Consider the following 15,163-nt stretch of genomic DNA (forward strand, 5'->3'; position numbering starts at 1 on the left):
GATTTTCAAAACAAGAATAGCAAATTAATAATAGTTGTTATATTACCCATTTTTATCTTCAAATCTGTTGCTCTACTTAACAGATATAGTTAGGCAAGATTAGACAAATAATTGAATATTAACACTTGCTTTCAATAAACCATAATTTTTTCTCGTCTTTTTAATTTTTTTTTGAATATCTTTTTCTTTTTTTTCTTTTTTTTTTCTCTCACTGAGCCATCTTGCCAGCCCCTATTTTTGTTTTCTAGGTTATTGTGAAAGGGAAAAACAGAATCAGGGAGGGATTTTCCTTCTCTGCCAGTCTCAGAATCTCTTGGTTTAGGCCTGAGATTGCCTGGCTTGCTTCTGAGCGAGCGCAAGTCCCATGAGGAGTGGCTCCTCCCCACGCTAGTGACCCTGTGTGGTGGCTGTTCAGTGAGCTCACCTTTAAAGAAGCTTTAGAAGATGAAAAGGCCTTTCCATTTTATTACAGTCTCTTCTGAGATTCAATTACTAGGGATAATGGTCTACTGCTTCAGATAAGAGACTTAAATATACTAAATGTAAGATATTTAGGACCATATTTTTTATTAGATAGTGAAACATAATAATATTTCACTTAGTTTTGCCTTTGCTCAGAATTGATTATATGACTTGACAGGTTCATTGTGTGTATTATCCCTTATTTTTAGTGTACTGAACAAATCCTCCTTGAAACATACTATTTTTAAAATAAAAGCTTAATTTTTCCCTTTTAAGAAAAATACAACTCAGCTGCCTGCAACATTCCCCCATCTGAAGAAGTAACCTGAACTGTCGTGAAGGGAAATATGGGCGAAGACCGCTCTGGCTTCTTCACGCTGAAATGGGTTGTAGTTGACTGGCAGTCAGATATATTCTTTAGAGGTTTTATCTAAAGACCCTCGATAGATGACAGGCATTTTTCTCTTGGGTAGACATATAGCTTTGAGTCTGGAGGAGACAAAGCCAAAGAAACAAGTCAAATAATCACAACAGGATAATTATGAAAAAGATGAGTTAGAACTTTTGGTAGGTCTATTAGCAAATATCTCTTAAATGTGAGGTTTAATCCTTTTTATCTTTTATGGCCATTGTATATTGTCTCAAACAAACTGGTCTTTTATATTTTACCAACTCTATTATTAATTGGGGCACATGGATTGCCAGAAATAGGGAAAACACTGAGTACTCTAGTTTGTATATGGGGCCATTGGCTGGGTAACTACCTGTGGAGGGCCACCGGAGCAGCTCTCCTTGAAAGAAGAGTGACTGTCTCCATTTTGACTGAGTATGACCCTATTTCCTATGTACAGAGCTGGCTAGGACTTCTGTTTATCAATTGGCCTTAGGTAAATGTAGGCCACCTACCTAGCTCAGCTCACAATGATTACCTACTTTCCACAGTTTTTAGTCAGTCCTCCTCAAGTCACTCTCCTACTGAATAAAAACCAGGTGAATATTATAGGCAGTCAGACAGGGCCAGTCCCTGGAAGGAGACAGCACAGAAGATGAGATGCCTTATGACTGTGGGAGGGGCAGATGCTCCTGCTGTGAACCAGATCTAAAGACCTAAAGGCCAAACAAATGCTAAACGAGTAGCACGTGGGATTCATATTCTAAATAGGTATCAATCACCTGGAAAGACCCAAGTGAGTCACTAGCCCAACCCCCAACAGAAAGAGACCCTGTCCCATATGTAATACCATTGGTTGACCATAGTTTTGTCCCACCTCCTGCCCACCTAAGCGAGTTTCCATTCTATTTACCTTAGCCTCACATGGTTTTACATTATAAAAGTCCCCAGAAGAGACATCTTCCTGGGGAACTACCCGCTCGGGCCCCCCTCCTGTCCCTCTCTTGGACAGGAGCTTTCTTTCTTTCAATAAATATATTCTGCTCATAAAAAAAAATTAAAAAATAAAAAAATAAATAAAAAAGAAAAAGAAAAATACAATGCTAATCCGCTTATGCCAATTTAGGTTAGGCTACCAGTCTCTTTGTAACATTCAGTTCTTAACATATGTAAGCCCTATTGTAAGGTAATCTTAGTTGGGTTATTGTGCAATTTCTGATGGTTTTGTTACATTGCACTCTGACATCAGGTGATAGTCACTTAATCCTTAGATGCTATCATTGTTATTACTGTCATTCCTGTTACATAATAAAAAACACTAAGGGTAAAAAAGCAACTTAGAAGAAATAAATCCTATATTATCTTAATTAAACATTTAGTTTATGATACCAGGTGGTGTGCACGCTTGTAGTCTCAGGACTTGGGAGGTAGAGGCAAGAGGAGCTCAGGTATGAGCCCATCCTGGACTGTGTAGTGAAACTCTGTCTCAAAACAACAACAACAAATTTAAATTAACTTGTTTGTGATGGGTTGGTAATCCGTTCATCTCACCACCAAGTGGTTTTACATGTATTCTCCACAGGCTTTTTTACTAGTTTCATTAGTAAAAAGACTGATAAAGTAATTAGATCCATTTATACCACCAGTGGCACAAGCCACTTGATGTGACAGTCGTGCACATATCACCAATGGTTCAAAACAGTGGGACTTGTTAAAAGTGAGCCAGGCATGCTAGCACCCTTAATCCCAGCACTTGGGAGACTGAGTCAGGAGAGTCTCAAATTCAAGACCAGCTTGGGCTATATAATGAGTCCAAGGCCAGTGTGGACTGCATAGTAAAGCCCTGTCTTAAGACAAACAAATAAGAAAACTATTTAGTTCATGACTCCTAGTGCTGTGTCAGACCCTGGGGATGAGACAGACCCCCGTCCTGGAGATGGTTACAGACTCGTAGGGGTAATGGAGAAGTAAAAAGGAAAAGCGCATCACTGGGGCTGTCAGAGTAGGACTGCTAGATGTAACGAAATAAAAATACAGGACGCTATGTTCAATTTGACTCTAAAATAAACCACAAATAGTTTTTTAAGTATAAATGTGTCCCAAATATTGACAATAAGAAAGGCATGCTTTTTTTTAAGTCCAAATGTGTCCTCTGCAGTATTTTACTGGGCAACCCTAATGAGGCAGGTTCCAGAGACTTTCTGGAAAAGGTTGTAGCTGAGCTGAATTTTGAAGAAGGGGCATGTACTGCAAGGCTAGAAAGATATGAACCATTGTGCATTTCAGGAGTAGCAGGACAGCTCACATAGTGAGATGGGCAGGGTCAGAGTCAGAAATGGCCTTGCGGGCTCAGATTTATGCTTCTGAAAAATGTCACTAGGTGTATTGTAGAAGGTAGATTAGCAGTCAGCAGCAGGGAGACAAGGTTCATGGCAGTTGTAACTAACCCAGGCACACGTGGGAGGGGTACGGGCCCGGCAGTACAAGTGGAGGGCAAAATACAGCTTCGTAGGATATGAAGGAAATAATCTAATTGCCAGCACCACTTCAACTTAAGGGAATGATAAAGAAGAAATTGAGGAGAACTCACTGTTTCCACCCTCCGTGCCTGGGTAAGAGAGCGGCACATTTCTCTGCAGTTGAGTACAGAGGAAGACAGCCCTGGCGAGAGGGGCAGGGATAGTGAGTTCACCCAGGCCAGGGCTGGGTGTGAGGTACCTGTAGGCTACTGTGCCCAGGAGAGATGTGGATAGTTAGCTCAAGAGAAAGGCCTTGCTAGAAGAGAGTCAGAGTTCCGAGAGCTGTGGTGTTCATGAGACTCATAGCGGATGCTGAGTAAGCAAAGAAAGTAGAGCAAACCCCCAAAATACAATGATATTTTAAATTGTGAGAAAGATGGACTGGGGAGATAGCTCAGTGGTCTAAGTGTCTGCCTGGCAAGCACAAGGACCTGGGTTCAATCCCAGATACTACATACGGAGCCACTCCCCAGAACCCTTGACACACCCTGCTGGCCACCGAAACTAGGCATGGTGGTGCACGCCTGTAATCCCAGTGCTGGGGAGGCTGAGGCTGGAGGATGACTACGAGTCCAAACTGCGTAGTGAGACCCTGTACCAAATAAGTAAATAAATGATTTAAAATATTAGAAATAAATAAATAAATTGTGAGAAAGAGAATTCCATAAAGAGAATTGATAAGAAATTTCCAGAGAATGGGAGAAACATAAGAGAAAGTAGTTTTAGGAAAGAAGTTTGAAGCAGTGAAATCAACAAAGACAAACACTGGAGCAGGTCGTATAAAACAAATGCAAGTTATTTAATATAAATTATTTTTTACATATTAAAATCTGCAACTTAGATTTCATTGTTCAAAGCGTCGTGAGTACATACTGGTAGGTGAAATAAATCACACCCACATGTGCAAACATTGCATTGTCTCACTAGTGAAAAAACCTGAAAGAGTAAATGAAATCTTATTTTTTTTACTATTTTCTTTTTGGGAACTGGGGATTGAACTCTGGACCTCGCGCTTGCTAGGCAGGTGCTGCGCCACTGAGCTACATCCCTGGCCCGAGTAAATGAAATCTGAAAGGTACAGTAGATACTGTGAAAGGGAAAGAATCTGTTCAATGAGAAGGAATACCTGAGATGAGGAAAAGGGCAAAATAAAGAAGGGGAAAATATATTTATGTACAAATGCAGGATAGGTTGGATAATTGTACTGCCAATTTCTGTTGGTCTGTTGAAAGGAGCAGTTAATGCTTAAATTTTTTCTATGTTTTCTCCTTAATTATAACTTTTTAAAATCAATTTTGCATGTTTATATCTGGTAATCTAAACAACTAATTGGAGATAACATTATGTATTACAACAACCACTGTTGGGGGCCTGCCCATTAGCTCAGTTGTTTAAGTGCCTGCTTAAACAAAGCAGTCAGGCTCAGGGTGCTGTGGTTCGAACTCAAGCCAAACTACAACAGCCATTGTTGAATTCCTATTGTTTTGTTTGGTGATGTTCTGTGTCATTGCTAATTTTTTTTAACCATTTTGTATTCTCTTTAAAAATAAAAACAAAGAGGGGCTGGAGAGATGGCTCAGTGGTCTAAAGCACCTACTTGGAACACGCTTGGCAAAGCACAGGGACCGCGGTTCGATCCCCCAGCACCACATGCCAGCCAGCCCCGCCCCCTGGTGGGCTGAGCAGGCCACACACACACAATAAATAAATAAATAAATAAATAAATAAAACCATTTAAAAAAAAGTATAAAAAAAAATAAAAACAAAGAAAGAAAAAAGGTCATGAGTATTTTTAAGAGTCAAAAGCCAATGTGTGTTGAATGGCATTGGGATGGTGAGAGGCAAGTGTTAACAGTGAGTATAAGCTGAGGGGTGGTGCATGCCAGTAATCCCAGCATGCACTAGGGAGGCTGAGGTTCAAGATTCCCAGAGTTCACGGCCAGGCTGTTCTACACAGTGAGTTCAAGGCCAGCCTCAACTACATAGTGAGGCCCTGTGTCAAAACAGAAAATGGAATACATACTGCTATTTCTAGAAACTGCAGGAAAGTGGGGTTTTTTGCTGTTGAAAATTTAGCAGATGCTTTTAAAAATCGTTAACTATCTTAACTATTTTTCACATCACTGTGTAGCCATCTCCATAACTTCTCATTTGACAAATGAAACTCTATACCTGTTGAACAATAACTTCCTTCTCTTCCCTCCATTTTTTGGCATCCACTATTATTCTTGCTTACTCATCTCAGTGAAATCATGCAGCATTTTTCTTTTTTAGCGGCTGTGGCCTCAAGTTTCATGCATGTTGCAGGCCGTGCATATCAGTCTCCTTCCTTTTTTTTTTCTTTCTTTTTTGTCTTTTTGAGACAGGGTCTCACTATACAGTACAGGTTAGCCTTGAGCTCACTTTGTCGCCCAGGCTGGTCTCAAACTCAGAGCCATCCTCCTGTCTCAGCCTTCCGAGTGCTGGGATGACAGGCATGTGCCACAACGCCTGGCCCTTCCCTCCTTTTTAAGGCTGAAGAAAACACATTTTGTTTATACGTCAATCCACTGCGAGACAATTGTATTTCTTCCACAGAGGCTGGGGACACGGCCACATTTGAACTAGGGAGTTGTTTCAAGTTTACCTAACCTAGGTTGATCTGTCCAATTCCTTAGAAGTTTTTAAGACAGTGAGATCCTGACAAAGTAAAATTTACTCCTGTAAGGCAACATTGGCTCAATATTTGAAATTTTTTAAGAAAGGAAAGAAAATTGATCATCATTTGTTGTTGTTGTTGTTGGTACGGGGGATTGAATTTGGGACCCTGCACTTGCCAGGCAGGCACTTGTGCCACTCACCATTTCAAAGGAGTAGAATGTTATGATTATCTAAGTTGATAGATTTAACAAAATTTGATAAATTCTTAGCATACTAAAAACATGAAGGAACTTTCTCAACCTGATGACACAAATAGCACAGCCAATATGTGTAATGCAGAACGTGTTAGTATATAACCTCTGAGATCAGGATCAAGGAAAAAATGTACATTTTCCTCACTTCTATGCAATATTCTACTGAATTTTCTAGCCACTAAAATAGGACAAGAGAAGTTAATAAAAGGCATAGAGATTGAGAAAAAGAGAGAAAGACCAGTTGTGGTACATGCCTTTAATCCCAGCACCTTGGGAGGCCAAGATAGGAGGATTGTGTATTCCAACCTAGTCTGTACCATTTAGCAAGACCCTGTTTCAAAATAAAAATTAAAAAGGGCCAGAGATACATATAGTCAGTGAAAAGGCCTGGGATTCAGTCCCCAGTATTGTGAAAAGAAGTAAAGGAGGGAGGAGGGCAGGAAGGGAGGAGGGCGGAAGAGAAAATAAGAGAGAGGGAGGGGAAGGAAGGGGAGGGGAGGGGAGGGGAGGGAAGGCCGGGCCTGATGGTGCACACCTGTAATATAATCCCAGCACTCAGGAGGCTGAAGCAGGAGGATTACCTTGAATTGGAGACCAGCCTGGACTACATAGTGAGGTCAAGGGCAGCCTAAACTACATAGAGAGACCCTATCTTAAAAAGCCAAAAAAAAAAAAAGGAAGAAAATAGAAGCCACTGAAAATGTTTGATGTCAGTGAAGATTAACAACTTCCATGCAACCTTATTACTAAGTTATAATGAAAACAATTTCTGGCACACATAAAAGCATTTATTCAGTCATAAAATATTTATTTACAAGAAGTCAATTTGTTTTGCAGGCAGCCACAAACCCTCCCTATAATCTGTCTGTAAACTCACTGATGTCCTGGCTCTGCCGGTTTACGTGCTCTGTCCACTTGCGTGAGGTATCACTCACAGTAGAAGCAAGGACACTCCTTGTATGGCTTCCCTTACCATATACAGACAGCTAGAAGTTCTGAATTCGTGAATCTTAAAATGCGATGTTCAGACCAGCAGCTTTGGCATCCACCCAGACCCTCGCTGTGAGTGCAGGTTTTGAGCCACACCCGAGACGCGCTGAGCCAGGCACCCAGAGGCTTGGGGACCCAGTCCGTGCTCAGCAAGCCCTCCGGGTGATCTGAATGTCCTTGATGCTTGACGTTCTCTACTGTGCAGTGACCAGCACGGGATGCCACCTCCTTGAAGAGAACAGCTCCAGCTGGATTTTACACTCTCTTCATGAAAGAGCATGAAATGTAATTTAGAGCACCCACGTATCTTAAATACTTTTAATTTCATCAAATTTCACCAATAAAATCCCAATTTTGGGGGACAGTCTTGCCATGTGATGCAAACTGGTCCTGAACTTACTATGTAGCGCAAGCTGGCTTCAGACTCGGAGCCATCCTCTTACCTCAGCCTCCCGAGTGCTGGGACTATATGTGAGTCACCATGCCTGGCCTAAAATCCCAATTTTCTCATTAACACAATTTCAGAAATGGGACTAGGCATGTAGCTCAGTGGTAGAATCCTTAAGGACCTAGCACACATGTGTGTACAGGGAGAGATTTGAACAATTTGAATACTTTCAGGGACTAAGAAATCATCAGAGGGAGGGAACGGGGGTTGAAGATAAAGTGAGTGGGCATAAAATGATGAAGATTTACAAGAGCTGATTTAGGAATGGGGAGAGTTAAGACAAGGGGAGGATTTTCAGGCACTGTGGAGAACCCAGCCACTCCCCACTCACTCCTCCCCTAAGGAGAAAGTGAAGTCTGCAATTGATATCTGAAATACATTTTCAGAACATGGGTCTTAGAAAATTATTTAAAACCGAGCACTTTACATGTGTTTATTATCTTCGCCCCCTTGTGGTACAGTTCCCTTAGTTTATGAAATCATTCCTCAACCTGTGCAGGTTTTGTAAAGTGAAGCTAAATGCTGCCATCTCCTGGTACCAGGAGGTATTTGCAAGCAAAGGGTGGTGGTTATTAGGTGGCTCAAAATAAAAATCTTAGAAGTGGAAAGTTGAATATTCTTTATAATTTTGGGGTCTTTTGAATCATATTACTGACGGTGATTATAATTTGTGTGTATGGATATGCCTGAAAAAATAAAACAAAGTAGTATGTGGCCAACTGTCCCTTCCACACAGGCCTGTGGGGATTTGTTTTTGGCTTGGGATGGAAACCACAAGTTGAAGAGCCTGTTCTCTGTGACTACCTCTTTGAGGCAGTGTTGGCTTTAGGCCTTTGCTCAAAACAAGAAATCTGATTCTTCTAGGGGAATGCCAGGCGAGTCTGCACTGCTTGCCAGTGTGCTAATAAGATACCTAGTTTGAGCTTTGAAACAAACAAAATTTTAGCTACTATGGAAAATATTTCCCCAGTGGGGTTCTCCCCCCACCCTGCACACACCCTGGGGGCTGAACCCAGGGCCTTGTGGATGCAAGTATTTGACCACTGAGCTACACTCCTGGACCCCTTTTTAGTTTATTTTGATGCAGGATCTCACTAAAGTGTCCACGCTGGCCTTAAACTTGTGATCGTCCTGCTTCTGCCTCCTCAGTAGCTGGAGTTATAGGGATGTGTGTGCCACCAGACCTGTTTTTTGTTGTCAAGAGACAGAGTATCCATATATTGTCCAGGCCGGTCTGGAGTTCCCTGGCGCCAGTGATCCTCCTGCCTCAGCTTCCAGAGAACACCTGGTTCCCAATGAGGCTTTATTATCTTTATGTTAGGTAAGATATGTTGGAAGGATTTAGAGATAAAAGTAACCCACTGTGAGCCTTCAAATCATCTGACTTTCTAGCACAAAAGAAAACATGAGTGCAAATTATATTAGATTTCGGGGGGCTAGGAATTTGGCTCAGTGGTAGAATACTTGCCTAGCAAGCTGGAAGCCCTGGGTTCAGTCCTTGGCACCAAAACAAAAAAAATCTACCTCAGTAGATTTGGGGATGCTATATACAGAAAGAAGAGAGAAAGAATATAGGGCCAGGAGAGAAATATGCAGCCTCAAAATTATTCATTTGGAAGATGGGATTCGGAGAGGGCCATGTTTACATCCTGGCCTTGAAGAGTTAAGGACAGAATTCCAGATCCTAAGTTCAAGAGCACAGAGCCAGTGCAGATGAAGGGCTAGCCTTCAGTCCCACCCTAGAAGTCGTTTGTAATAGAATTACTGCTTCTGAATGAAAATCCAGTGCCCTTTCCTCACTCGCCTAACTGTCAAGTGCTCTTCACCTACCTGTGTTTGATTATGTGCTGGGTACTGTGCAAAGCCCCAGGGAAATAAAAAGGACAGTCACGGCCCTGCTTTGACTTGCTTGTGTAGAGGGAGCCAGTGTCATCGGAGACGTTTCTTGCAAATTGTGAGGAGGCACATCCGACTCACCGAGTCGGTAGTAACCTTGGTCAGTTAGTTTCTTTCCCACGTAAGTAGTTCTAGTTCTCTAGCCTACCTGGTCCGAAGCACAGGCTCTGGAAGCAGACGGCCTGGTTTCAGACTCCAGCAGGAGGTCTTAACTTCCTTCACCTCCGTGTCTTTGTCAGCGCCCTGGAGGTGATAGTGACTCCCATCCCACAGGGACGCTGGGTGGATTAGAAAGATGCACAGGCCTAGCTCTTGGGATGATGCTGGCTCACAGAAAAAAGGTTGACAAATCCCTGTGTACCTGTGTATCTGCCACCTTCTTAACAAGTCATACTCTTTTGTCATATTTGCTTCATTTTTCAAAACAAATAAAACCTTATAGTTACAGTAGAAGTTCTCCATAATCCTCTCTGATAATCTTCTGACTCCTCTAGAATAACTGCCCTCTTGAATTTGATGCATGTTCTTGACATCATGTTTGTACAGTTTTTCTATGTGTACATGGCATGGAAAAAATATGGTGAATATTTATTTTTTCATTATTTCAGTGAACAACACCTTGCCATTGATCCCCCTCAAAATACTTCCCTCAACTGAGACTCATTTATTCTATCATTTTTGTCACTCTGTGTGTGTGTGTGTGCGTGTGTGTGTGCGTGTGTGTGCGTGTGTGTGTGTGTGTGTGTGTGTGTGTGTATTTGGTACAGGGTCTCACTACGCAGCTCTATCTTGTAGTGATCCTCCTGTTTTCAGCCTCCCCAAGGCGGGGAGTACAGGCGTGCACCACGACTCTTGTCACTTTCTTAACCAGTTCTAGAAGTTGTTTTTTGTTTGTTTGTTTGTTTGTTTGTTTTTTGCAGAACCAGGGATTAAACTCAGGCCCTGGCGCTTGCCAGGCAAGCGCTTATTCTACTGAGCCATCTCTCCGGCTAGAAGTCCTTTTTCATGAATGTCTTTAATGGCACTATGATAGCTGCTTCAGCGTCCTGAAGTAATTCAAAATATTTACCTTTCGCGGTCATTTTAACTTTGGGGAGGAGCCAGATGTGACATGGTGCCAGGCCTGGTGAATACCATGTTTTTCTTTAGCAGAAATTTCCATAACCAGCTGGCCAGAGAGGGATGAACATTAAATGCAGTGAATGTTTGATCCAACAAATGAAAAATGTATAAAAGCTGAGCGTGGTGGTACACATTTGTAATCCCAGCACTTGGGAGGCTGAGGCAGGAGGATCATAAGTGTGAGGCCAGCCCAGCCTACCTAGTGAGTTCAAGGACAGCCTGGACTACAAAATAACACCCTGCCTTAAAGAAAAATATGTTACATTGCAAGATATATTGCCATTACTTTCCTTCAAAATACTCCCCTTGCTTCAGACACACATCGCACCGCTCTTGGAAATGTGACTTTTATTGTAGTAATCATTTTAATATAAACATTTTACCACCCCCTTATACATAAATACAGCAATATTGCTTTGCATGTTTCTGTAACTTTCATAAGTGATACAAACCACACATACTGCTCTTCAGTTTTTTTCCTGTTAACCTTAAGATTTTCCCTTGTTAGGACCAGTGAAATAGCTCAGCAGACTAAGAGCCTGCTTAGGCAAGCGCAGGGACCAGGATTTGATCCCCGCACCACATGTGGTGCTGGCCCCGCTCCTGGGCACACTAAGCCATCCGCCAGGACTGGGTGTGGTGGTGCACACTTACAATCCCAGAGCTGGGAAGGCTGAAAATAGGATCACTGTGAGTGTGAGCTGTGTAGTAAGAAACCCTGTACCAAATACATTTAAAAAAAAATTCCCCTGTTGATATGTATGGGCCTACTTCTTTCATTTTAGTGACCACATAGTATTTTATCACAATCATTGTCCTGCTCATGGTCATTTGCATTGTGCTCCACTTTCCACTCTTATAAAGGGTACTCTGTGCTAGGTTGTCCTCCCAGGCAGGCTTTCTTTGGGGCAAAAGATTTTGGGTTATTGATTTAATTTTTAAATTCTACTTTGAACATTCTCTCTTTTCCACTTATTCCTAGTGTCCCTTAGGTAGACATACTGGATATCTTTTGTCTATAAATTTATCACAAATTTCTTTTTGTCCTTTAATTTCCATTTAATTTTTCTCACTCTCCTCAATCTAGTCCTCATAAGCCATACTGTATTTTTATCCTTTTTTGTCCTACCTTCCCTTCACCATAGACAATGTTATTTTTATTTCTAAGTTTTTCTCTTCTTCCTTTCTGAATTCCCTTCGCTTGTCATACGTTTCTCTCTGTTGCTGCAACACTTCTTCTGCCTTGAGGTCTTATTTTAAACTGTTTCAGTGAATTCATTTTACTCACACAATATGTTCAGTCTGCTTCATGGCAACATTTGGCAACATTTTTTTCTAGAAAATTTCTTTAACATTTGCACTCTTTTAAAAATTTTTTTAAAATCTTTTATTTATTTATTTGGAACAGGGTCTTGCTACGCGCTTAGACTTGTAGTGACCCTCTCGTCTCAGCCTCCCCAGCACTGGAATTGCAGGTGTGCACCCCCACACCCGGTCTTGGTGGCCAGCACAGCGCACCCGGGCTCTGGGCCAGCACAAAATGCAGTACCGGGATCCAAGCTCGGTCCTTGCACTGGTTAGGCAGGTGCTTTACCGCTGAGCTATCGCCCCAGCCCAACATTTACACTCTTAACTCTTGTCTTTATACTTTTTGTTTCCTCCTTCCTTCCTTTCCTCTCTCAGTATGGAAGATGGAAGCCCCTGGGGTACTAAGCAACCTCCCCAGTCTCTTCTACTTTGTTTTGAAATTTCTCTTTGTCTGGGGCTGGGCGTGATGGTACAGGCCTGCAACCCCAGCACTCAGCAGGCTGAGGCAGGAGGATCACCATAGTTGGGGGCTAGCCTGAACTGCATAGTAAGACTGTCTCAAAAAATAAATAAATAAATAGATTTGAGTCAGGGTCTCACTAAGTTTCCCAGGCTGGCTTTGAAATTACCATCCTTCTGCCTCACCCTCCTGAGTAGCTAGGATTATAGGCAGGTACTAATGTGCCCAGCATTCCTGATTCTTATAGATTTACTGTCTAGATTGTTGTTGTTGTTGTTGTTGTTGTTGTTGTTGTTGTTGTTGTTGTTTCTTGGCAGAACCAAGGATTGAACTCAGGCCCTTGCGCTTGCCAGGGAAGCACTTAATCCACTGAGCCATCTCCCCAGCCCTGTCTAGGTTTCTTGTTTGTATTCTTTTGATTATTACTCATTCCAGTATTTTGTTGTGGTTTGGTTTTGGAGGCACATTCTTGCTATGCAGTTAAGGCTGGGCTTAAACTCATCCTGCCTTAGCCTCCCCAGTGCTGGGATTACAAAGGTCTACTACAACAGCTATTACTCATTCCTATGTCAAAAGAGTCTTCCTCGGCTACCTATTTGCACATGTGCGTGAAGCAACTAGCCCTTGTGGAGCTGCCTGCAATTCTAAGGGGGAGGGGGAAGGGGAGGGGGAGAGAAAGAGAGAGAGAGAGAGAGAGAGAGAGAGAGAGAGAGAGAGAGAGAGAGCCTGTGTTGTGTGAGAAAGGAAAAGGTGAGGTAGAGAGACAGAGATACAGATTGGCTTAGGTTCTAGCATACTATTCTAACTCTAATTTGTCAATAAAATGCCTCCAACAAATATAACATTTTAATGGATGTATCATTCTTACCTCATCAGTCAGCCGGCTTGTCCCACTGTTTCACGATGCCACATAAAGTCGGGAAATTCCTATAGTTTGTGTCCCTGAAGCCCTCAGTGTAGGCCAAGGGGCTGGCTCTGTTCCTCAGGTTCTCTCCTACTTGGTGCCCTGCTAACATTGAGAACAGAGGCCACAGCAGCGACTTGATCTCAGCCTCCTGGATTCTGGAGTAATCTTCATTGAATTTGTTGTTTTTTTTGTGGAACCGGGGATTGAACTCAGGCCATTGCACTTGCCAGGGAAGCGCTTATTCCACTGAGCCATCTCCCCAGCCCCTCTTCATTGAATTTGGTAGGCAACCCTTATGTATTATGCCTATGGTTAAATGATACTTATTTATCAAAGAGAATTTACATTTGCTTTCTCTTTTTCTTGCCTTTGTGTGATCTCAAGGATGAAAATACTAACAGATATTGCTTTGTTTTGTTGTTTTAAATTATTGTGTTATTTTAAACTTTTAAATGTATTTAAAATCAGAATGATTTTTGTTTTAAAGAGTGCCTCAGGTGGGTGTTGCAGTGCTCCCCTGTAATCCCAACACAGTTTGTAATCCCAGGCTGAGGTGGAAGGATCACAAGTTCAAACCTCACCTGGGCAATGTAGCAATTTAGGAGACCCTCTTAAAATTTTAAGGAGGGGGCTGGTGAGATGGCTCAGTGGTCTAAAGCACCTACTTAGAACAAGCTAAGCTAAGCAAAATCATAGGGACCGCGGTTCAATCCCCCAGCACCACATGCCAGCCAGCCCCGCCCCCTGGTGGGCTGAACTGGCCACACACATACTAAATAAATAAATAAATAAATAAAAATTAAAAAAAAATTTTTTTTAAGGAGGGCCAAGAGTGTAGCTCTATGCAAAGGCCTTGGGTTCAGACTACAGTAACACAAAGGGGAAAGGTATGCCTCTGTTCTTAAAGACTGTATTAAATGGGAAAAGTCATTTCAGAATACTGTGCGCATCCTGGGAGCAGTGAACCTTACACATATAGCAAGCTAGAATCAGAGCTTAGATTCAAATCAAGATCTTGTAAAGCCAAAGCCAGAGATCTTCCCATGAGAGAACTTTGTCTTCGCTAGATGTATCTTCTTATGAACATTTTTATTAACTACTTCTTTATTTCTTGCTTTTTAGTGTGACAAGTACAAGACTGGAGTCATTGATGGGCCAGCATGTAACAGCCTTTGTGTTACAGAAACTCTTTACTTTGGAAAATGCTTATCTACCAAGCCCAACAATCAGGTATGGACGCTGAAAATGAATAGGACAGAATGTCAGCCAACTCTAATTTTTCCTTAAGCTAAAAGTGTTATTAAGGGCCAGGGATATAGTTCAGTGGCATAAGCACCTTCCTGGAAAGCACAAGGTCCCAAGTTTGATCCCCAGTATCATACATACAAATATATACTCACACACACACATTCACACACAAAAAAACTTTATTAAAATGATTCTTGAAGAGAATTCCTTATCTTCCCAAATTCTCTCTGTGTCCTCCAAGATAACGAAGCCCCTTTCTCTTTATAATAAAGCCCCTTTCCCTTTAAAAAAATAAAATAAAATAAAATGATTCTTGAACAAGAGATTTAGGACATTACATGTAGTAATGTAGTAAGTTTGAATGCTTTGATTCATTCATGCAAAATATATTTAGTAATTCCCTAATCTTAGTATATCCCAGGCATTGTTTTAACTATTAGAAATATAGGGGCCCGGGAGATAGCTCAGTAGAATAAGCTCTTGCCTGGCAAGCACAAGGGCTTGAGTTCAATCCCTGG

The 15,163-nt window shown here is 41.8% G+C and overlaps 1 protein-coding gene across 1 annotated transcript in view; it reads left to right on the forward strand.

Moving 5' to 3' along the window:
* Fam69a (family with sequence similarity 69 member A) overlaps nucleotides 1–15,163 on the forward strand; it is a 37,167-nt gene that overhangs the window by 14,342 nt on the left and 7,662 nt on the right. Inside the window, exon 2 of the mRNA XM_004635727.3 lies at nucleotides 14,520–14,627. Within this exon, the coding sequence (XP_004635784.1) occupies nucleotides 14,520–14,627 (108 nt within the window). The remainder of the gene's footprint in view (nucleotides 1–14,519; nucleotides 14,628–15,163) is intronic.

The sequence above is a fragment of the Octodon degus genome, unplaced genomic scaffold, assembly GCF_000260255.1.
Source record: "Octodon degus isolate 3935 unplaced genomic scaffold, OctDeg1.0 scaffold00074, whole genome shotgun sequence".
Classification (NCBI taxonomy): domain Eukaryota; kingdom Metazoa; phylum Chordata; class Mammalia; order Rodentia; family Octodontidae; genus Octodon; species Octodon degus.